The sequence below is a fragment of the Tiliqua scincoides genome, chromosome 15, assembly GCF_035046505.1.
Source record: "Tiliqua scincoides isolate rTilSci1 chromosome 15, rTilSci1.hap2, whole genome shotgun sequence".
NCBI classification, from domain to species: Eukaryota; Metazoa; Chordata; class Lepidosauria; order Squamata; family Scincidae; genus Tiliqua; species Tiliqua scincoides.
In genome coordinates, this window is record NC_089835.1 from 3,234,830 (window position 1) to 3,258,404 (window position 23,575).

At 52.6% G+C, this 23,575-nt stretch overlaps 1 protein-coding gene across 1 annotated transcript; it reads left to right on the forward strand.

The window, feature by feature from the left end:
• Positions 1 to 224: 224 nt before the first annotated feature.
• On the forward strand, positions 225 to 15,981 carry EEF1G (eukaryotic translation elongation factor 1 gamma). Its single transcript, XM_066610289.1, has 10 exons — positions 225 to 326; positions 2,403 to 2,561; positions 4,415 to 4,478; positions 4,843 to 4,985; positions 6,217 to 6,360; positions 7,827 to 7,956; positions 11,784 to 11,958; positions 14,864 to 15,036; positions 15,145 to 15,269; positions 15,686 to 15,981. The coding sequence occupies exons 1-10, from the start codon at positions 312 to 314 to the stop codon at positions 15,842 to 15,844; spliced, it is 1,287 nt and encodes a 428-aa protein (XP_066466386.1). The 5' UTR covers positions 225 to 311; the 3' UTR covers positions 15,845 to 15,981.
• Positions 15,982 to 23,575: the final 7,594 nt, after the last annotated feature.

Sequence of the window (23,575 nt, forward strand, 5' to 3'; positions counted from 1 at the left end):
GACCCTTTGCAGTAGCCCTTTATTGCCCTCACTTGTGTTTCTCCATTGACAGCAGTGCACTCCCCCTTGTTGAGCATTGGAGCACTGTCTCTTTAAATGGGCGGAAGGAGGGCGTCACTCTCCCCCAACGCGCATGCGCCAGAGCAGGCCTTTCCTTTTCTCGCGTTTCTGACGTCGCACCGCCCTCACTGACGCATTATAAGGGAGGGGGCGCGCGTGGGGAGGTACGTCGCGATTGGCGGCTCGGTCGCGCTCCTCGCCGCTTTACGGCCGCCTCGCGCGACGCTCCTCCTTTTCCTCTCCTTGCGAAGATGGCGGCGGCCGGGGTGAGCTTGCCTTTCCAAGGGAGGCCGCGAGAGAATCCGCTGGCATCCGCCCGGAGGGGGCTTCACTGGGCCCTGGAAGTGGGGGGCTTGGCAGAGGGGGCTTCAGGCGACCCTTTGGGGGGGATATTAATGAGGGGAGGCGCCTGATCTGCGGGCCTCGGGGTGGAAGAGGGGAGGTGGGTAGGCTCGGAGTGGGAGTGTCAGGGTGCCATTTGGTTGAGGTGGCAGCGCTGGGGGGGCTGGATTAATGTGGGGGGCCAGTGGGCGGGGCTTCTGTGAGGATCCTATATCCTGGGGTGCCTGTAGGGAGTGACAGCTGGGGGGGCTTTTATGCTACTTTTTAATAGGGCTGAAAGGTTATGGGGTGCCATAATGGGGTGTCTCTGGTACAGCTGCCATGGGGAGGGGGCTCTTTAACCCACCAGAGCCTCCCAGTGCAGAGGCAGTCTACCTTTGAATATCACATTCTGTCAGTAAGCAGACAGTGTAGTTAGTCAGTGGAACTCCTTACCACTGGATGTGAGGATGGCATCTAGATTAGATGCCTTTAAAAAGGGGATTGGACAGTTTACCTGGAGGGAAAGGCCATCACAGGTGACAGGCCGTGTTGGGCATGGGTGACTTCTTGGTTTTAGAAGTAGGCTACCGCAGCACGCCAAGTGCAAAGGAGTGGCACCAGGATGGAGGTCTCTTGTTGCCTTGCTGCTCTGGGGTGCCTAAATGGAGCCTTTGTGATACAGCTGTCATTGGAGGGGGGGAGGCTCTTCTAAACAGTTTTTAATCCACCAGAGCCTCCCAGTGCAGAGACAGTCTATCTCTGAACCCAGGTTCTGAGAATAAGTGGAGATTCCAATTAATCTGTGCAACTGTTGTTAGTCGGTGGAACTCCTTGCCACTGAATGTGGGGATGGCATCTACCCTAGATGCCTTTAAAAAGGGAATTGGACAGTTTTCCTGGAGGAAAAGACTATCACAGGTGACGCAGGGCGTGATGGGCATGGGTGACCTCTTGGTTTTGGATGGCATGCCAGGTGCAAGGGGGTGGCGCTGGGATGCAGGTATCTTGTTGACCTATGTGCTTCCTGAGGCATCTGGTGGACTGCTGTGAGATGTGGGAAGCTGAACTAGATCCAGCAAAGCTGTTTTTATGTTCTTATTAGAGACAAACTGCTCCTTGTTTGTGTTGAGGCCCACTAGAAAAAGGGTTAAGTAGTTGGTGAGGGGCTTGGTCCTGAGGGGTGTGGGAATTAGAACCTCTGTGTCTAAGAGCAGTCTATCTTGAGGCTGAGCAGGGGCAATCTTTTCCCCTCCCTACTTCTGGGAAGGTGCCTGACTGTATGATTGAGGGGAGTGCCTGAGTGGGTGTGTTGGAAGGAGGGCGAGGTGGAACTGAAGCTTCCACTCTTGGGTGGTGGAGGAGAATGGCTGGGGAGGGAGCTTTGAGATTGGAGGCCCTGAGTGCCTCCAGTGGGGTGGGGGATGTTCTGATGGGTGATGGCTGTGGAGATATAGGTGTGGGGCAGACCTGGCTGGTAGACTTAAGAGAGCTGCAATGCAACATTTGTAAATTTGCAGTGTTAGGGAGAACGGGAGGGAAGAGGCTGACTGGTGGGTGTGGCCTCGGTCAGACTAGGCGCCCCGCAGTCTAGGAAATCAATTTATCCTGCTGTCATTGGGTTTATGAAATAACGAAGCACGTCAGTGCGCTTTAAAAAGAGCAAACTAACTGGGATGGTTTGCAGTCGGCTGGAAGAGCAAAGGGACTGAGTGGGAAGCTGCATGAGAGAGAATAAATGATTTATTGGGGGGATTTTAGGTTTGGGGATGACAGTGAGTTATGAAGGGGGATAGCTCTGGAGCTGTCGGGGTTGCAGCAGCTGAAGATAGGTGGTGGGGGAGCCCTCCATGGTGGTTGAATCCAGCAGCAGAGACTGGCAGGACCTGGCTCTTAAAATAGTCTTGGTCCTTCTCAAAATAAATGGTGGCTTTCCATCTCCGGAGGGGAGGTTGGCGTCATAAGTTGGCCATCCCCACTTGGATCTGACATCTCACATGGCTTTTTCCCCCCCCCTGCAGACTCTCTACACTTACCCTGAGAACTGGCGGGCGTTCAAAGCCCTTATCGCCGCCCAGTACAGTGATGCCAAGATCAAGGTCCTGTCCACCCCGCCTCAGTTTCACTTTGGGCAGAGCAATAAGACCCCTGAATTCCTGAAGAAGTTTCCAACCGGGAAGGTGAGTCGTGAGGGCTGCGGGTAGGGGATACCCCCCTCTGGGGGCCGACCTGCCCACCTCCCAGCTGGACATTTTGTGGAACTGTGGACCTGTTGGGAGTGCCTGCCTCTTCTGCAGTGGAGGCAGCAACCCTGGAACTGCGTCTTTTTGAAGCAGGGCTAATGGCTTCCTGTGTTGTGGGGGTGGGTGGGTTAGCAGTGTCCCAGTTACGGTCCTGTCTTGCACTGGCTGGCAGCAGCTATCCTGGATTTCAGTCAGGCATCCTTCCCCATCCCTACCTGGGTTCTAAGGACTGAACCTGGGACTTGTCTGAATTAGGTCCTACAACTGAGCCAGTGTACAGTACATTGGGGGAAGATGTTCATTTAGGTCCCTGGCAGTGGGTGATGTGGTTCATATGGTGTTGACACCTGGGCACCCAGGGGTGTTGCTCTGTGTTGGGCTTCTGATGCCACTCTGGCTGGGACCGCTGCCACAGGTACTGACGTTCCGGCGTTGGCCCCTGCACGGCCTACTCCTGATGCTGTCCTGAGTCTAGGCTCCACTCTCCACAGGGAAGGGGCAAGACATTGCAGATGGGCTTGGGCTGGTGGTAGAGATGGGCTGGAAGAAGCCGACCGTCTGTTGTCTGTCAGATGCAGTGCCTAATGTAAAGATTGCATCAAGTGCTTTCTACGTTTATAGCCTATCTAAACAACAGCTCTGTAAGGCAGGCCAGCACTCTTCCCATACGGCGAAACCTGAGAGGGAGTGGCTTGGCTCATGATGGATTTGAACCCAGAGGGTTCTGCTCCATCTCTTGGCCCCGTGTCACCTTTAGCCGCAGGCTGCTGGTGGAGGACTATAGTCCTGAATCTCTAGGAAGAAAGGGAGTTCAGAGATAAACTGGGCGGTACTTTTTCCTAGACAGGTTAGGTTTTTTATGTGCTTGGAGGAGGAAGTGCTCGTTCAGCTTTGGACCTGCAGAAAAAGGGTGTTTCACTTGATTTTCCCAGATGCTCCCCAGCCAACGTGGGTACTGGCATCCTGTAGTCTCGGGAGCTTTGGTTTCTGCATATATTAGTGTTCTAGCTCAGGTAGTCACTTTTGAAGAGGTTTGTCTTGGGGGGGGGGCTGTAGGTTGGTGATAGAGAACTTTTGTTGTACACGGGGATTCCCAGGTTCCTTCTGTGGCAGATGGGGCAGGGGGAGATCCGGAGAGTCCCTCCTAATAGGTGTCTACAGCTCTCTGCACTATGGCCCAAGGTTCCTACTGGGCGTGCCACTGCATCTGTTCTTATCCCAGGCTGTGGCAAGCATTTCCATTCATTTGTGAGAATGGATGATGGCCAGATCCCAAAGGATCTCCTCTATGGAGAACTCGTGCAAGGAAAGCGCCCTACAGGTAGACCACAGCTGCGATACAAGGACATCTGCAAGAGGGATCTGAAGGCTTTAGGAGTGGACCTCAACAGGTGGGAAACCCTGGCGTCTGAGCGGCCCACTTGGAGGCAGGCTGTGCAGCATGGCCTTTCCCAGTTTGAAGAGACACTTGGCCAACAGTCTGAGGCAAAGAAGGAAGGCCCATAGCCAGGGAGACCGGCCAGGGACAGAATGCACTTGCTCCCGGTGTGGAAGGGATTGTCACTCCCGAATCAGCCTTTTCAGCCACACTAGATGCTGTTCCAGAACCACCTTTCAGAGCGCGATACCAGAGTCTTTCGAGACTGAAGGTTGCCAACAACAAAATAATAAAATAGGCAGGCATTTTGAGTGGGCTGGGTTCAGTTGGTGGGGATGGCAATGGAGGGTGCTGTGAACGAATTTCCCTGTATTCTTGCAATCGGTGGCTTGATGGCCTGTCTTCTCTATAGGTTCCAGCCTTTGAAGGAGATGACGGATTCTGCGTGTTTGAGAGCAACGCCATCGCACACTACGGTATTGCCATCTGCTTTTGTCTCCCTCCTTGAAGTTTGTCGGAAAGAGGGGTTTGTGGGTGTTAAGAAATTTAGGTTTGGTTCCTGCCAGTGACTTAGATGCGGTTGGGCTGCTGCCGTGGTAGGTGACAGCCAGTTGTGGGTGGGTTGCAAGGAGATCTTGGAGCCTGGCTCCCCTCAGGGAAATAGAAGACACTATTAAACCCATTTTTGCCTGGCCCACAGGTGTCCATATTTGGTCCCTGTTTCGTATATGCCTTGGGCAGATATAGCTTAAAAATGTGTAAACTTAAAAGCGTTGTGAATAGCTCTACCTTCAGCTTGAGTAGCCTGTCAAGATCATTGGTCTCCTTTCTTCCTCCCAGTTAGCAGCGCTGAGCTGCGAGGAGCCACCCCGGAGGCGGCCGCCCAGATCATCCAGTGGGTGAGCTTTGCGGACAGTGACATCGTCCCTCCTGCCAGCACTTGGGTCTTCCCCACTCTGGGCATCATGCATTATAACAAACAGGTGAGGGACAGAACATGCATGAAGCTGTCTTGGTTGGTGCTAGATTAGATGTGTCACCCGACTGTTCTGACTGGCTCGCAAGCAGACTGGCTCCAGCCCTAAGAGTTGTGTTGGATCACATCTGGAGTCCCTTGCACAGGGATGAAGACCAGGGGTGGGGGGCGGGACTTGATGCTCAGTGACAATACGGTCTCTGAACCCAGAAGTGGTGTTATGCTACAGTGCGCAAGAGCCATTGATAGGCTTTGCTACCCAATAACGTATAATGCCCTCTTAGTGCGTAAATGCTTCATATGACTTGATGTCCTGGCCATCATTATGGGGGTTGCATTGCGGATGGGGAAGATGGAGACTCATAGTAGAACCACTCAGTAAAGATTGCCTGGCAAACCTGGTGGCGTTGGTGAAACTTAAACTGAGGGGAGGGATCCTAGTTCACAGAGCTGTCTCGTGCAGTGCTGGTCTGTCTCCCCAAAAGTCACTTAAGTGTGGATGTTGGGATTGATTGCCTGTCGACTGAGTGTGTAAACTGTTTGGGCTGCATGGAAGTGAGGGGCAGCCACTTGAAAGCAGAAGGCTCTTTCCATTACACTTCACATTTTGTCAGGGGATGGACAGAGTGGATAGGGAGATGCTCTTTACACTCTCACATAACACCAGAACCAGGGGACATCCACTCAAATTGAGTGTTGGGAGAGTTAGAACAGACAAAATAAAATATTTCTTTACTTAGCGTGTGGTCGGTCTGTGGAACTCCTTGCCACAGCATGTGGTGATGGCAACTGGCCTGGACGCCTTTAAAAGGGGATTGGACAAGTTTCTGGAGGAAAAATCCATTACGGGTTACAGGCCATATTGTGTATGCGCAACCTCCTGATTTTAGAAATGGGTTATGTCAGAATGCCAGATGCAAGGGAGGGCACCAGGATGAGGTCTCTTGTTATCTTGTGTGCTCCCTGGGACATTTGGTGGGCCGCTGTGAGATACAGGAAGCTGGACTAGATGGGCCTATGGCCTGATCCAGTGGGGCTCTTCTTATGTTCTTATGTCAAATACATTTTGCGGTGGATGGATTTGCACCCCCCTTGTTGGGGTTGTCTCCTTTCTTCTCACGCTTTGTGGCTTTTGATGCTTAAAAACACGAAGTGGTCTATACTTTCTTGCTGCTACAGACTAATCTAGCCACTGACCTAGAGTCAGCCTTGCTAATTTTGTGTGTTACCCTCTCCAGGCTACAGAGTTTGCCAAGGAGGAAGTGAAGCGGATCCTGGGCATCCTCGACTCACACTTGAAGACCAGGACGTTCCTCGTCGGGGAGCGGGTCTCGCTGGCTGACATCACAGTTGTCTGTACCCTCCTCTGGCTGTACAAGCAGGTGACTTCCCACTAGCATGTTGCTACCTGTTGTAGGCAGGGGGGGCTCATAAGATGGCAAAGTCGACATGGTTGATTCTGAGCTCTTAAGGTGGGCAGACTCAGGCAGGCCCGTTACTTCCAGGAGGTTGGGGAAGAAGGAAATGGGATAGACTCTGGTCAGCTGTGGCTTGGCCTGGCTCTACCTATTTCTTGTGGGTCAGAGCTTTTGGAGTGCCGTTGGTTGTCAGGAGCTGGTAGCCCCTCTGACTCAAAAGTGATGCAGTGAGAAGCAGTACAGAGCTGGGACCAGGTTGAAGCCTGGAACTTGTTGCATTTCTTACCGACTGTTTTGGCTGGGGTTGTTTTGAATTAAATACCCCAACATCACCACCAGAGATGTTCGGCGATGGAGAGTGGGGTTGATGTGGGTTATCAGGCCCCTATGCCTCTAGCGTCACAGTTCTCGCTTCTCTCTCCATGGCATTAAGAAAGCAGATCTTTGCCCCAGAGTGCCGCAAATAGCCACATTCGGCAGCCTGAACAGTGGTCAGCGAGGAATGGTTTGGTCTGATCCATTGCATGGCTGTGTTCTGTGGCTGTTGGCTGCAGAGGAAGAGGAAGGAGCTGTACCGTGCTCCGCTGAGATGAGCCTGTGTCCAGCTCAAGTTGGCAGGAGAGGCTGTACCACCTGCCTTTGCTCACTGATTGAATTTGCTTGCTCAGCCCTTCCTTCTCTGTTGTGGAGGGCCTTGGGAGTATCTGCTGCCTCATAGGCGGTGTAGAGGGCAACACCAGGGAAGGTCAACATGAGGCATTATGTTTGTGTCCCAGAAATGTAGCTTTAAGGTGACTTTTTTTTACAGGATTATGGTTGTCAGCTGTTCTTGGGCTCTAGAGTGGCCTGGCAGTGCCTTATACTGGAGGTGTGTTGTGCACAACGCAACAGGTGCATTGTAGCCCGGAAGTGTATCTTGACCTGACTTCAGGAGCCATGGCAGTGCAGCTGCTTTGGTTCTAAGGCTAGGCGGGATACTGTTTGAGCAGCAAGCTGGGCTAGGGGTTCTGGAGGAGGAGGGGTTGCGTTAGCAAAGCCCCCTAGGTCAGTCTCACTTTTCCTTTCCACACCTCTCCCTAGTAAGCATCTGGCTTCCTCAGTCTATCTCCCTTGCCCCTTAGAAATGGAGTAGGTACAGGTGCCGTGTCACTCACTGTCCCGCCTGTTCTTCTCCTTGGCCTGGAAGGAAAGACGGGGCAGAGGAACACACTAGCTGTGCCTGCCTTCCACCAAGTGGAAGAAGAGTCACTACCGGGTGACTTGCTTGCTCACCTTTCTCTCCTGTTTGGCTCAAGAGATTGGTCCCATCGTGCTGGTTAGCAACTAAAGTGGGCCCCAGCTTCTCAGCAAGCCAAAAATAGCGTGTGTATTTTTAAAGACATTTAAGTAGTGTACCGTATCTCAAATGTTCTGCTTCTCCCTTTCCTCAGGTTTTGGAGCCGTCCTTCCGCCAGCCCTACGGGAACGTCAACCGCTGGTTTGTAACCTGTATAAATCAACCGCAGTTCAAGGCTGTCCTCGGGGAGGTGAAACTCTGTGAGAAGATGGCCCAGTTTGATGGTAAGGGGGGGGGCGCTACTGGAGGGCCACACACTCTGCAGCTTGTAGAAGCAGCAGTGGCCACGTTGACTTGGCAGTTCTTGTCCTCTCTGGTTCTGTGGCTTGCGTGTTGCACTTGGATTGTTCAGTCATTAAGTCATGTTAGATGCTTTGTGACCCCATGGACCACAGCACATAAGAACAGCCCCACTGGTTCAGGCCATAGGCCCATCTAGTCCAGCTTCCTGTATCTCACAGCGGCCCACCAAATGCCCCAGGGAGCACACCAGACAACAAGAAGACCTGCAAGGCTTCCTGGGATTTGTAGTTAAGAACATAAGAACAGCCCCACTGGATCAGGCCATAGGCCCATCTAGTCCAGCTTCCTGTTTCTCACAGCGGCCCACCAAATGCCCCAGGGAGCACACCAGATAACAACAGACCTCATCCTGGTGCCCTCCCTTGCATCTGACAAAGCCCATTTCTAAAATCAGGAGGTTGTGCATACACATCATGGCTTGTAACCCGTGATGGATTTTTCCTCCAGAAACTTGTCCAATCCCCTTTTAAAGGCGTCAAGGCCAGGGGTCGGCAACCTTAAACACTCAAAGAGCCATTTGGACCCATTTTCCAGAGGAAAAAAAACCTCGGGAGCCACAAAACCCTTTTGACACCTAAAATGAAGATAACACTGCATATATAGTGTTTTTTTTAACCTTTATGCTCTTATAGGTCCCATTTTTATGAAGTAGCCCCCTCTTGTAGCTTTTAGTTAGTTTTGTCATACATTCTTGTCCTGTGTTTTCAGACACCTGGTCCTCCTGTGGTGTTTTGCCTGATACCAAGGCCATTCTCTGCCTGGAGAATTAGGCCCACTTTAAGCAAATTAGCTCCCCTTCTTTCCCCCAACAAATGACCCTGGTTCTGCCCTGCAGTCCTGCCGGACCCCACCTCCAGGGTAGCTCCCCTGTTCAACCTGCAGAGGTCCTCTCTCCTGCCAGCAGCCTCCCACCACTGCAACAGACCCTGGGTCATCAGCAGGTCTTGGACACAGCAGCCACACTTCAAACTCCAGTGTCTCCAGCAGTCCATTAGTCACAAAGTCAGTCAGAGTATCCAGGGCAGAGTCCAAAGTCAATAAGCCAGGTCAGATTCCAAAGTCAACCTGCACTCCTTCTGCAACCCACAAATCCTTCGTGCCTCAGGTGCTCTTATATCCCTGAGGGCCCTATTGCCTTCAAGTGGCTGCAGCTGTGCAGCACACTCTGCTGGATGCCCAGGCCTTACCCTCGAAGGGGCCACTGCTGACACCACATCTACCTACTCACCAGATCTTCCTAGATTCCAGTACAAGTGGGGGGGGGGAGCAGATCTCTATACAGACCAGTGCAAAAACTGGGAGAAGGTGTGGGGGAGGGAAGATCTCTATATAGATATCACAGCAAGACCATTGCAAAACCCCTTGCACACAGAACCAAGGCATGGAAGTTGGGGGGGGGGGGCAGATCTCCACACATACCAGTGCAAAAACAGGGGGAAAGGTAAGTCAGCCCCAGTAGAATCAATGGGGCTTCATCCCAGGGATGCATGGACAGGAGTGCAGCCTACGAGTGGCTCCTCTCCCTGTCTACTCAGAAGTCAGCCCCAGTAGAGTCAACGGGGCTCACTCCCAGGGGAGTATATATACACTGCATATATAGTTTGCGCCCCCCTCTTGTAGGTCACAGTTATATAATACACTTCCCTCTTGTAGGTCCCACTAAAAATCAGGTCCAGACCCACAGTTGGAGAACAACTGCTTTAGGTTGTGCACAGGTGAACTGCTTGTGAAGGATACTGTCATTCTTTACTGTCATTTACTTCTGTACTTCTGTAAATGCCTTTCCACACAATACTACCTCTGAACAAGACCACTTAGTACTACTTGACACTGTTCACAAAGGTGCTCCTGAACAAACAAGCTAAGAGTTCAAAACTGCATAAAATAAAAGGCATACTAACAGTGATTACTTCCCAACCATGAAATATGCTTTGGTGCACATATACAGTATGTTACACATACAGTATACAAACATATCCAGAAAACCATCTGGTGCGGGGTCTCCAAACCCCCTTCAAGTTTCCAAGTGAAGGAAATGGGGCAGTGAGAGTGTGAGTGAGTGACCGGGGGATGCTGAGCGGGGAGCTTGAAGGCTGTAATCCTGTGCACACTTTCCTGGGAGCAAGCACAATGGGACTTGCTTCTGAGGAGACGCGCACAGGATTGTGCCCTGAGCTTGGGAGGAGGACAGAGCAGCTGCACTCAATTGCTTGCTTTTGCCTTGGCTCCCTGGGGTCAGGTTCGTTTACGCACCCTCCCCTACACGGGCAGGCAGCTGGCGCTGCGGCTCGGGCAGGAGGGAACGTGCGGTGGCGGCGGTGGTGCGGGCTCTTTGGGCAGGAGCTGCTCCGCCAGCCGTTCACGCCCTCTCCTAAGGGGCGCAGCCGCAGGAGGTGAGGGAGCTGCACCTGTGCGCTCGAGCTGCAGGGAGCCGCAGGAGAAGGCTGAAAGAGCCGCTTGCGGCTCCAGAATGGCAGGTTGCCGACCCCAGGTCTAGGCTATACGCCAGCACCACATCCTGCGGCAAGGAGTTCCACAGACCGACCACACGCTGCCCCCCTGTGTATACTAACTTGTGTGGCAGTAGCATCCTAGAAAAGTGTTGCATCTCTGCTACAGCCACCTGGCCATGTTCTGGAGCTGGGGAGCAGTACAGAAACTTGGGGGCGCTTCCTCCTTCTCCCAAAGGAACGATATGGCGTGCAGGCTTCCTCTTCCACTTGAGCACCTGTAGCCAGCAGGGAGTTCGGACGATTCCGTCCTGGTCCCAGTTCAGTGATATCTCTTCCCTGGTTTTTGACAGTAACAGATAAAAAGTGACCCTGGAACCAGTCTGGAGACTTCAAATTGATGTAGACGCGCATTTCACGTATCAAACTCTCCGGTGTAACTTCATAAACTGAATAACGTTGAACTGAGCGGATGGAATAGTTGTGTATTAAACTGTTGCATTAAGGGTTTTCCAAGCAAAGTACAACAGGATTTTGAAAAAATGAAACCAGGTATAATTAGTAGGCCTGATCCTTGATCTGGTTCATCATCACTGCCTGTGTCTAGAATTGTGGTTCAGATTGAAGGTAGCCTAAGGGTGCAATCCTAACCCCTTATGTCAGTGCTTTCTGGCACTGACATAAGGGCAATGCAGCTCTGAGATAAGGGAGCAAACATTCCCTTACTTTGAGGAGGCCTCCGTGAGTGACACCCAACTGCAGGATGCAGTACATGTCCCATTGGCACTGCTTTGCCAGTGCTGGAAAGTACTGACGTAAGGGGTTAGGATTGCGCCCTAAGGGACTTTAGGTTGTGTTGCCCTTGTACCCTGCTGTTCTTTCAAGGAACTCAGAGTGACATAGGGGTGGCCCCTCTTGTGATTCTTAACTCTGTTTTATTTTATCCCTGTAGCAGCCCTGTGAGGTAGGTCGGGTTCAGATGAGAGCAGGCCCTCGTTTGCCCAAACAGCTGAGTGGGGAAATGGAACTGGGCACTGATTTCCCTGTGTGATTTAACTGAAGGGGAATGTGGCTGGGACCATATCTGTCTGCCACAGTCGTACGAAGCTGCTGTTCTCTGTTGTATTGGTCATCGGTTCACCTAGCCCAGGCTTGGACTGGTAGGGACTTGCTAGGCTGGTCCCAGAGATGTTAAGTATGAACCTGGACCCTTTTTGTGCGTACGAGTTGTGTGCCTGTCTCCTTTGTGGCAGCTCCCTTCCTTCCTGAAGCCTGATCCACTGCCTCCCTCCTTGTAGCTAAGAAGTTCGCTGAGAACCAGCCCAAGAAAGAGAAGCAGCCGAAGGAGGAGAAGAAGTCCGAGAAGAAGGCGGAGAAGAAGCAGCCGGAGCCTGAGGAGGAGCTGGACGAGTGTGAGCAGGCCTTGGCAGATGAGCCCAAATCCAAAGACCCCTTCGCCCACCTCCCCAAGAGGTAGGTTGTCTTTGCGGGTTGTGGGCTTGCAGAGCTGGAGAAAGGCCAGAGGCCCAGGACTGGATTGTTCGTTCCCAACCTAGCCAGTCCCTGGTGTCAGTAAGCAGCTGGGCAGAGTGGACTTGGTTGGGTGGGGGGAGGTCTGGCATCTGTGTAGAGCACTATAATCTCACTCAAAGTTCACACGCTCAGTAGTCCCAGGTTTGAATCCTGACTGCCCTGAAACTTACTGGGTGAACTTCTGCCTGTCCCACCCACTGTTGGCTTAACCTACCTCTCAGGGTGGCTGGGAGGGTAAAGCAGGGGGTGACTCCTCTCTGTGCTGCCCTGAGTGCCTTGGAAGGAATGATCAGCGTGTGGTCGGTGTGTGGAACTCCTTGCCGCAGGATGTGGTGACGGCCTCTGTCCTGGATGCCTTTAAAAGGGGTTTGGACAAGTTTCTGGAGCAAAAATCCATTATGGGTTACAAGCCATGATGTGTATGTGCAACCTCCTGATTTTAGAAATGGGCCATGTCAGATGCAAGGGAGGGCACCAGGATGCAGGTCTCTTGTTATCAGGTGTGCTTTCTTGGGCATTTGGTGGGCTGCTGTGAGATCCAGGAAGCTGGACTAGATGGGCCTATGGCCTGATCCAGTGGGGCTGTTCTTATGTTCTTAACTACAATTCCCAGGAAGCCTTGCAGGTCTCTTGTTGTCTGGTGTGCTCCCTGGGGCGTTTGGTGGGTCACTCTGAGATACAGGAAGCTGGACTAGATGGGCCTATGGCCTGATCCAGTGGGGCTGTTCTTATGTTCTTATATGATAGAAATGGAGCCCAAATAATTGGGAGGAACCAGTCACTGGGGAGTTCTTTGCCTGTTGTGAAAAGACAGTTTCCTGCTTCCAGGAGGATGCGTGCAGTTGATCTCCTTGTACAGGGGCTGGGGGTTGGACCACAGAATGGTGGGTTCTGCAGAAGGCAGTAGAAGGAAGGCAAAGGTGGCATTGTGGGGTGTTGTTCACTGAACTTGGAGTCTGTCCACTGCCTGATGATGATGATGATGATGATGATATTAACAACAATAGTGTTTATATACTGCTTTTTAAGGGGAGGTCTGAGGCCTCTGCCGAGAGACTTCTGCATTTCCTTCATGGAACCAGCTGTTACCCTCTGCTTGGAGAGTGTGCCCCCAAAAGACCCAGAGCTGCATTGCAGCTGCACATCTTTGGGGGCTGGTGCTCAACAGGGGTGGATGATTGTGCTCTTCTTGAAGAAGTCCGAGCTGCTCTTGCCAGTCTTCACCGAGAACTGCCAGTAGGGGGCAGCAGAGGCCCATGGCTTGGTGGCCACTGGGCCCTGCTCAGTCCTGTCCCATGTGCTGCCACGTGCCTTGGAAGAGCTCATGCGCTGCTTTGCAGGCGCCTTCCCTGCTGAGCTGAGAACAGAATGGGTGAAGCTGGTTGTCAGGGGATTTGGTCCTGCCAGGCGTGGGCAGCTAATGACCAGTGTCCTCCGCCACAATGGAAGATAGAAAGCGCCTGGAACGGCTGAAGGGCTGGCAAGGAGAGGAAGCGGTGGGGACGAAATGCTGCTCCCTTTTTTTTGCTAAGCGAAAACCACCGTGAAACTTCAGCTCTGGCAAATGAGTGGTCCAGGAAACCGAACTCTTGAGACCATCACTTCCACATGTGGCAGAGCTATTCAAACTGGGGCTCTGCGACGCCCCAGCCTGAGGGCTCTGGCCTCTGCCCCCTTAAGGGGGAGGGCAGGTCTTGGGCTTGCTGAGAACCAGGACCCTGCCCAACCTGCCAGGCGACACCCATCTTCAAGAGTCCATGCAGCTGTGTCCTGCATCCAATCAGCATCTTCTGCTACTCTGTTCTGCCCCCATTTTCCTTCCAGGCCATTTGGAAGGAGAGGCGGGGCAGAGCATGCCATGCCAATCACACGGGCTCCATTTTTGAGAGACTGTTGGAGCAGGAATGGGTACAAGATGGAAGGATCTGCTGAAGTTTTGGGGGGGCTTGGCCAAAGCAGGCCCCCTTCACAGTGTTTCCAGCAGAATTCCCCCCCCCCGACCTTTAGCCACTGTCCACACTGTGCAGACCTGAGCCTCAACACAAACAGGCAGTGACAACACTACTGTGACTTGCCAGCACTGCAGGCCCTTCCTCTGTGTGGCTGCCACCTGTCAGCAACCCGCAGACGAACCTGCCTCGCTCTCTGTGGCAAAGAGGGCCGGCACCCTCACATCCTAAAATGGGAAGCTCCCCCCTCCCCGGACCACACAGTTGACCCTGAGTTCTATTCCTTCCCTTCCTAGTTTGAGTCTTCTAAGTATAGAAGGATGCCAAAAAGAGCCGCTCTCCAGCGAGCCAACACAGTAGCCGGCTTGTGTTTGGAAACCCCCCCCCCCCGCTGCCTTCTTAACCAGGCCTGATCGACGGCGCTGCTCATTCTGAAAGCAGGAGGGCCGTGGGGCTGAGGTTTTTCCACCCACCCAATGTCTGCCTTCTGGAAAAACCAGTTTTCAGGGGGATTTTTTTAAAACTGGCTTTTCCTCCAAGCAGTGAACGTGAACGTCTGGGTGGGTGGGTGGGCTGGGGTTAGCACCTCCATCAGCAGGATCCCTGTAGGTGCAAGCAGATATCTCAGAACCCCCCCCCCCCTCAAAGCCCCAGGGGGTTTTCTTCCCAGGGGAAGCATGGCTGGACCTGAGGTCCCCTCCTCAGGGTTGTTCTCTTCCACACACCTGCCCCTGGACAATCCTACTTTTGTTTGGCCAGGACTAAGGCAAGGCGAGAGGGAAGCGGTAGCAGGTTGCTCTGTGCGTCCCCCGCCCCCCAGGCCGTTGGCGTGTCTTTTGGAGCCTTTGTGGCCAGAGTGGTGAACGCTCCCCTCCTCTTGTTCCCCCCCCCCGCAGCTCCTTCATTCTGGACGAGTTCAAGCGGAAGTACTCCAACGAAGACACCCTCAGCGTGGCGCTCCCCCACTTCTGGGAAAACTTTGAAAAGGAGGGTTGGTCCATCTGGTACGCCGAGTACCGCTTCCCCGAGGAGCTGGCCCAGACGTTCATGAGCTGCAACCTCATCACGGGTGAGCCTGCTTTCGCCTCCCCTTCCCTTGGGCTGGTGGCAGTTGGGCCTTCCCAGGTGCTGGAGAGTTAATGCCTCTGTCCTCCCCGGACCCTTCCCCCCCCCCCAGGAATGTTCCAGCGCCTGGACAAGCTGCGCAAGAACGCCTTTGCCTCAGTCATCCTCTTTGGCACCAACAACGACAGTAGCATCTCTGGCATCTGGGTCTTCCGTGGGCAGGAGCTGGCCTTTCCGGTGAGTCTGGGCTTCTGGGGAGATCCCTTGTGGTTGACCCTGGACGGCGATCAGCACTACACAGGGACAGGAAGTTGGGGGGGGGGTGTGTGACCTGTCCAAGGGTAAACAGACAAGACGGCAGTGAGGAACTGCTGAATAATTTGAGGTGGGACACAAACATTGGCAGAAGGTGGAGTGTTTTGCCTTGGTGGAGCTAGATTCTAGCACTTGGTTGGCTTCCCCAGTCTAACCAGGAGATACTTGCCAGGGCTGGGAACTGGGCATGTTCCCCCTAACTACAGCCCCATCTCCAATTGAAAATTCACCATTGTGGCCTTTAGCAGTGGCTAGCAGCCCTAGTGGTCACCAGTGGAGTGGGGGGGGGGTCCCTTTCTTCCTCCTCTTTCCCTAACACTGCCCTATCTCTCCTCCAGCTGAGCCCTGACTGGCAGGTGGACTACGAATCATACACCTGGAGGAAGCTGGACCCGGACAGTGAGGAATGCAAGACGCTGGTGAAGGAGTATTTCTTGTGGGAGGGGGACTTCAAGCACGTGGGCAAAGCCGTCAACCAGGGCAAGATCTTCAAGTGAGGGCCCAGAGGACTGTTCCCCCAAACATGGACCTAAGGAGGGACCCAGAGCTTCCCAGGCAACAGAGGAACTACTCAGGAGGGAGAGACGCCGTGATGTTCTGAGATGTGAATTAAAATTTCCCCAGTGTGGTAGTATTCCTTGTCTCTCTCCTTCCTCCTGGGTTTGAGGCGCGGCCTCTGAGGGTGCTGGTTCCCCCCCCCCCCCCCCGAAGAATTTGTTTCAAATCTGCCATCAGGTGGCAACTAATTTGGCAAGAACCTGAGAAGAGCCCAGCAACTCTCCTGAGAAGAGTTGGATCAGGCCTAGCCCAGCTTCCTGTTTCTCACAGTGGCCTACCTGGTGTCTCAGGGAGCACACAACAATATGCCTCTATGCTGTTGGTACTCCCTTGCATCTGGCATTCCGAGACAGTAATTTGAGAATCGGGAGGTTGCCCATACCCATCACGGCTTGTCACCTGTGCCATTGTCGCATCCTGTGGCAAGGAGTTCCACAGATAAATTACGCTCGTTAAAAAAATATTTCCTTTTTGTCTGTTCCAACTCACTCAGTGCTCACTTTTGAGTGGCTGTCTCCTGGTTCTGGTGTTGTGAGAGGAAAGAACAAGGCCTACTAGTAGTGTGCTCTCTACACACTCTTCTGTAGCAATGCACAGGGCAAGGGAGGATTTCTCAGTGGGGTTGGTCGTGGCAGCCAGTAGGAGTCTCCCCTGCTGCACTGTTCACCTCCACCTTGTTCTGCAAATGAGGGAAAAGCAGGGATCTCTTTTTCAGCCTCCATGTAAGCCCTCGCTCCCTGGGACATGTGGTCCAAGGCCAGAGCCAGCAGCCCTAGTAGTCACTGATAGACTTGTCCCTCTGGACGTTCATGCCCTGCCCTTTTCCAGCCACCTAAGTTAGTGACTGTGGTAGGAGACTCCTAAGCTCGGTGAAGCACCACTTTGTCGATCCTGAATCTCTAATCCAGCCATTTTCAACCACTGTGCCGTGGCACACTGGTGTGCCGCGAATGGCCCCCAGGTGTGCCGTGGGAATTTGGGAGAGGGTCATTTATCAGTAGGACCATTGGGGGATGTGAGCCCCCATTGACAGCACAGTGTGCCTTGTTGATTGTCAAAAAGCTGAGGGTGTGCCTTAGCCATTTTAGTGCCTTGCCAGTGTGCCGCGAGGTGAAAAAGGTTGAAAATCACTGCTCTAATCGTTCAGCTCTAGTTCAGATACAAACCCCTCTTTAAAGCCCCAAGGGCTGTAGCCTCTGCTAGGAGAGATGCTTCAACCCCCTAGCAGGGCCAGGGTCATCGAGACTAAAAAATGGGAGTCTCTCCCGATGGGAGAATAGGTGCAGGCTGGAACCTTTAGGGAGGCTTGGACTCGAGCACAGTTGTGATGTCCTGTGGTTTTGCTTGTGTGTTCCTAGGGCTTGTTTAGGCAAAGCCTAGAACACACTCCTGTGGGGGTTGCATTGTGAAGTTGCTAGACAGGTTTCCCCTTCCTCCCAGCTGAGCTATTTACAGGAGGACTCAGGAATGCCTGAATACTGGGTCAAAAACACCCAAAGGCTGCAATTGCAGTTTGTAAGAGGGGTGTGGTTCCCCCCCCCCCCCAGCAAAAGAAGAAAGCTTATTCACTTACTGCTGTTGTCAAATGGACAACACCTTCGTTACTGATACAGGTCCAGCCTAAAACAAATAGCTGCAGTTGAGCATGAATGATGCCCCCTTATCTATATGCCCAGGCTTTACCTGCTAGAGCACAGGTAAATATTTAAGGTGTAATGAATGAATGCCCTTGCAACCATGGGACACGTGGGTATCACTGGCATGAGGGGCTATTGGCTGAGGATTTTCAGTTTCATTTTTTTAAATAAAAGCTTCTAGTCCTCATGGAGTATGTGAGGTCAGTTGGCATTCACAAACGCAGGCACTAGTGTGCTGGGCTTTCCACAAGGCTATGGCATTCCTTGCTGTGCGCTTTGGACTTTGACCTGCACTGGGCTTGGTACCTCCTGAGGCACAAACCTTGCGCTCCCAGGCCCTGGGGCAGAGGTGAAAGTCAGTTGCAGAGGGGCTGGGCGGGGAGCCTCTGTCTGAAATCTTGCCACTCTCGCATCAGATGCTTGCTTCCCAATTCAGGGGGAAGCACAGGTTTCTGTCATCATCGGCTATAGTTGAATGAAACCTCCATATGTGCTGGCAGTCTACCTGTAGGGCCGTAGTTCCCAAACGTAGCACAGGGACCCATTTTTTTTTTTTTAAAAAGCAGCAGTCTATGAGGACCCACCTAACTTTATGAGACTTTAAAAAAAAGAAAAGTTCACCTTATCAGCCACTCAAGCCTCTGTTTATCCAACTTACTATTGGGGAGGGCGGCTGCTTCTAAAGCATTTGAGCTTCATGTTGATTGGATCGGGACCATTCTGGTGACCTTGCATTCCCCTTCGCTTGGCCTTCAATAGGAGCCAGTGCATGTTTGCCTACTCATGAGTAAACATGCATGTGTGGCTTAGATTCACTTTCCATAGGGCTCAATACTTTTTTCTTGCCAGCTTTTGGGGGGGGGTGGACTTTAGTCTCAAGTGGTTTTGAGGGGCCTACCTTCATTGAATTATGACCATGAATTATGTGCCATTGCGTTCCTCTGGGCCTGCCCTTCGACGGGGACTGGGGCACGTTGGCCTACTCACGAGTGCAGCACAGTTTCGCTTTCACAGGGCTCAATGCATTTTCCTTGTCGGCTACCAGCTTGTCAGTTTCACAACCCACAACCAACAATCAAGTCACGACCCACAGTTTGGGAATCGGTGCTGTCAAATCAGCTCATGAAATAGACGCAAATACCATCTGAGCGCACAAAATGCTTCACCTGGATGATGACAGAGCTGTGACAAGAAAACGAGAAGTATGCCCATGTTGCGGATGGGGAAGACCAAGGCTGAGAGGGGGGAGCAACCCTAACCCTAAGTGGATTAATGGTGGGGTGAATCTCAAAAGTCTCAATTTGCAGCCATGCTACATTAGCATGCCAAGTTAAGCATTGGTTGGCAACCTTCAGTCTCGAAAGACTATGGTATAAGCCTACAGCGCCCGGTATTCCCAGGCAGTCTCCCATCTAAGTACTAACCAGGCCTGACCCTGCTTAGCTTCCCAGATCATGGTAGAAGCCTACAGCCCCCGGTATTCCCAGGCGGTCTCCCATCCAAGTACTAACCAGGCCTGACCCTGCTTAGCTTCCGAGATCATGGTATAAGCCTACAGCACCCGGTATTCCCAGGCGGTCTCCCATCCAAGTACTGACCAGGCCTGACCCTGCTTAGCTTCCCAGATCATGGTATAAGCCTACAGCACCCGGTATTCCCAGGTGGTCTCCCATCCAAGTACTAACCAGGCCTGACCCTGCTTAGCTTCTAAGATCAGGCATGTGCAACTCAAGAGCTTCTGACAACTGTGGGGCTGGCTGCCTGCTGTTGGACTTGAAGGACTAGCAAAAGTGATTGGGTCTCTCTCTTGCCCAAATCCCCCTTGGTGTGTCTTGTGTGGATGAAACGAACAGTGGGAGAATCACGGGTGGAGAAAAGGTGAGATAAGAATGAAGTTAGTATTGAGCTGGGCTGCTCAGTGGAGCCTCCTGTTTAGGTGTAGTCTACCCCAGATTACCGCCGCTAGGGCCAAAGGGCAGGGGGTGACTGTTATCCTGCTAGAACCTCTTGGGCTATTTCGTCACAGCTTGTCCCACCTACCCCACCCTTCCGAGCAGAGAGAGCTTCATTTTGTGACCCCTTAAACAACATCCTAGACAGCCAACCACGTGTTTCCTGGTGCTGGAACCAGCCATCTTTTCTCCTGTTCGTGCCTTTGTTTTGCCAGGTTGGGGGGGCTCCTAACATACTTGCAATTCTTCACCCTGGAGTGGTGGCTGCCTTTGTTAGGGCGGGGCGAAGGCAGTCCAGCTCCAACTTAATTGCAGCCATCTGGCTTCTGGAGGGCCCTCAGGAAGAGTGAATCATGCACACACACACACACACACACACACACACACCCTGCAAGAGTGGGTGGGACTTGGACACCAGGGGCTCTGTAATAGATTGTGTCACTTGGCACACTGTGGCGGGGGGGAAAGGAAGGGATGGGGTTCAGCATTGCTGACTTAGCACCTTACGGGGGGGATTGGCAGTGCGCGCCCTCTTTTTCCACCCCACTTTTGGGACCACATGACCGGCGCATGCTGTTGACAGTCATGCGCCACAGTCAACTGGTCTGAGTCTCAACCTTGGCCAACAATCATGAAAACTCCCTCAATGAGTTGTGTTTAAATCTTAACTTAAACCCTGCTAAGCCTCGGCTCCGGGCACATCAGCGTCGCTGCAGACTTTTAAACTCAAGCCTTGCAGCGCATGCTTGTGTCGTGAAGGGGAGGGTGACGCTTCAGAGCATGTACAGATGGCTTCTCTCACCCCTGATTAATCATTGTCAACATCAGTCACCTTGATTAGGTCGCCTAGGGTTGACTTGGTGCCCCCCCACCCCAAATATTTGTGGTCATCTTGAGCTATCCTGAGCAAAGTAGGCCCTACTGCAATAAACTATGCACGTGAAACTGAAATAATCACTAACATGCCCTTGTTTACTCCTTTCCCAGTACACAAAAGCTGCTGTAGCTTTTCGGCGGAGAGACTGAGCTGCCCATCCAGGCTTCCCAGGTTCAACTCCTGCCTCTGCCATGGATTTCAAGTAAGTCGATCTCTCTTGGCCTCAGTCTTCCTCATCTGCAGAATGGGTCTATAATAATACTTACAATGTGTGAAAGCTAAGTTTACATTGTATTCAGTAGGGCTTACTCCCAGGTGTGTTTATGACTGCAGCCTTGCCTACCTTGCAGGGGGGGTTGGAAAGACTAAATCAAGAGAATACACATGGATTTGTGTTCCATGTGCATAAGGCATTGCACCAACTCTTAAGTGCGGCTCTTTCTTCTTAGGGCCACCTAGTAAGTTTATGGTAGAGGTAAGACTTGAACTAAGGGTTTTTCTGCCTGCATAGCTGACAGTTTTTTTTTAAAGGTGAAACCCTTTTAAAGACCTTTAAATCTTATTTTTACTTATTTCCATCATTGCTATAAACGCGACTATGCGCGAAGCCCTTGCGCATAGAGGCCTGGCTGTCGGACGCCCGAAGTCTGAAGGCAAGAGATTGTCGTGTGCGTTCCACTCGCTATGGAGTTGTCAAAATATTTGAGTGCGACGCCGAAACGGAGGCTCACACTGGCGTGAACCCTGCATGAGGCGCATGGCGCATGAGTGATGTTTCGACATGGGGCTTGTGTGTGGAGCTGGGTGGAGTGGAAAATATTCCGCCAGGGAGGGGGAGTGCGCAGTAGCAGATATTGGGATGTGAAGAGGGGGTGGGGCGGGCGGGGGGGGGAGCCTTGCTGGATTGCGAGAGGCTACGCTCCAGTTTTCTGTGGCTGGGGTTTGGAATGTGGGCGCCCATCCAGACTCCCTTGGCAGCATAGCGCAGGCGAGCTCAGCTTTCCTCCGAGCCTGCCCCGCCCCTCTCCAGCGCATTTATGCGACTCTGGGGAGCGCAGGGTTAAGTCCAAAGTCACTTTTTCCTTCTCTTTCCCCCCCACCCCCACTACACACCCTCAAATAAAAAAAAAAAAAATTCTGCATTGAGGGAACAGCACTGTTTTCCCTCCCCAAGTCAAAAGGTAGTAGGGTGTTCAGATGGACACCAGCTGTGGGGGGAAGAGATACTGGTGCCTGCCCGGTACATCTGGATTCACTTCTGTTCGACAGTGGGCCCCACCCAAGCTGTGTGTGTGAGCACCAGAAAAAGAGAAAGCTCTTCTGTGACTCATCCAGCCACAGGATTTGGGAGGGGGGAGGGGCAGCGCATGCTAGTTATGCGCCTCACCCCATAGCGCACTGCCATGTGCGGCCGTGCGCCTGGGCTGTTGGGGGGCACTGTTGCCTCTCGGGGAGCTTCTCCAAAGTTGCTCTCCAAACGACCACCCCCCTCTTCCCCCCTCCCCGCCCATTTCATATTTTTTGCCAACCCCATCATGTCCACCCACAAGGAGCTGGGTGGAGGCCTCATCCAAGCTGATTTCTGAAGCTGTTTTGGAGAGTTCGGAAATGTTTTGGGGCTGCAAGGAAACGGCTCTCTCCGGCCGATCCCACCTCGTTGTCTTCCTCTCTGGTGGCAACTGCTGTTTTCTCATCTCCCATCCTTCTTCTTGCTTGTTTTTTTTGCCCCCCTCCGGGCTGTTTCCATTCATGGCCACATTGGCCAGAGGCAAAGTCATGCGCTTTTTATGTAGCAAATGATCCATAATTTATGGTTAGGAAGTGAGATGCCGTAAGGGGAATTGTGAGAAGGACCCTGCCCCGAAACAGCCTTGGCCTGATTAGATTAATGTATGAAAAAAAAATTCAATTTATATTCCGTTGACCCAATAGCATACGTGATATTGAACCAGTTTTAAAATGTAAACCCCCCCCCCCAAAAAAAAAAATGCAGTTAGCAGCCCCCGAATTAAGAGAGTTTGGCTCAAACAACTTTCACAGCCCAGGTGTGGACACCAACCTTTGAAAGACAGGCTTCAGCCCTTGAAAACTGGAATTGGAGGTGGATATCTGAGCATGTGCAGAGTGATTTCACACAGGACAGGGTCAGAGCTGCCTTGCTGCTCTAGATAAATGGGGTTGTATAGCTCAGTGGGAGACCCCCACGCACCTGTTTTCTATGCAGAAGGTGTCAGGTTCCGTCCCTGGTTTTGGCTCCAGATTGGGATGGAAAGGACCCCATCTCGAACCACGGGGGAGCTGCTGCCAGGCTGTGCTTGACAATGCTGAGCTGGCTGGACCAAAGGTCTGACTCAGCAAAAAGCAGCATCTGCTCCAGCGTAATGGCCGCCTGCAGTCATGTGGCAATGAGTTCCGTAAGTTAATTGGGTGTTCCTTGGCCCTGCTTCTCTGCCTTTAGCTGTCACCTTCTGGGAAGATGTGCCGGCCAGGAACCGCTTCACTCGCTCAGGAGATTACAAACAATCCATCTCTCCCTTAATTAGAAACGTGCGCCTGGGCGCATTCTGTTGGCTGTGGAAGGCGCACTAGTGGCTCCCTGCCCCTGGGGAAGGCTTCAAACCCTTCCCCTCCTGCCAGCCAGGGCTTTGAAATCGGAATGTTTACAATTCTTTCCTCTTGGAAGAGGAGAATGAGGTGGGAAGGGCAGCCTGGTTCAGTTTATGGGGTGGGAGGGCTTGGGTCGGACATGGATTCCCACAGGCTTCCTATGGTAGGGCTGGGAAATATAGATTTGGGGGGGGAGGGGCGGGAAATGTAGATTTTTATTTAAAAAAGTTTCATACTACAATAAATAATACCAAGGAAAGAAAGGGCTGGGGCTGAGAAGGAATGTGGGCTGGGAATCTACAGGCCTGCGGAGTGTAGGGTGGGGTGGGGTGAGTGTGTTTTCCTTGGGAAAAGGCAGGGGCCAGAATTAGGCTACAGCCTGGGCAGCTTGCAGAGAGCATTGCCGTAGCAGAGTGGAAGAAGTTGAGACCACTTTCTGCGCCGCCCCCCCAATCCTGGCACTGCATTTCCAGCCTGGAGATCTGTGTGGCAGAACAGCATTCTGGCAACCAGTGAATGTGGCCTGGTACCCTTTGAGATCCATCTCCCCTCATTGCCGCATGCTGGCCTGATTCAGCCTCTTGCTCCTTCTGGGCC

Bases quoted from the DNA above. Each gene is read 5' to 3' on its own strand.
- EEF1G (XM_066610289.1), top strand. The intron at 15,037-15,144 runs GTGAGCCTGCTT...CCCCCCCCCCAG, and splicing joins GAGCTGCAACCTCATCACGG to GAATGTTCCAGCGCCTGGAC. The intron at 15,270-15,685 runs GTGAGTCTGGGC...TCTCTCCTCCAG, and splicing joins GGCAGGAGCTGGCCTTTCCG to CTGAGCCCTGACTGGCAGGT.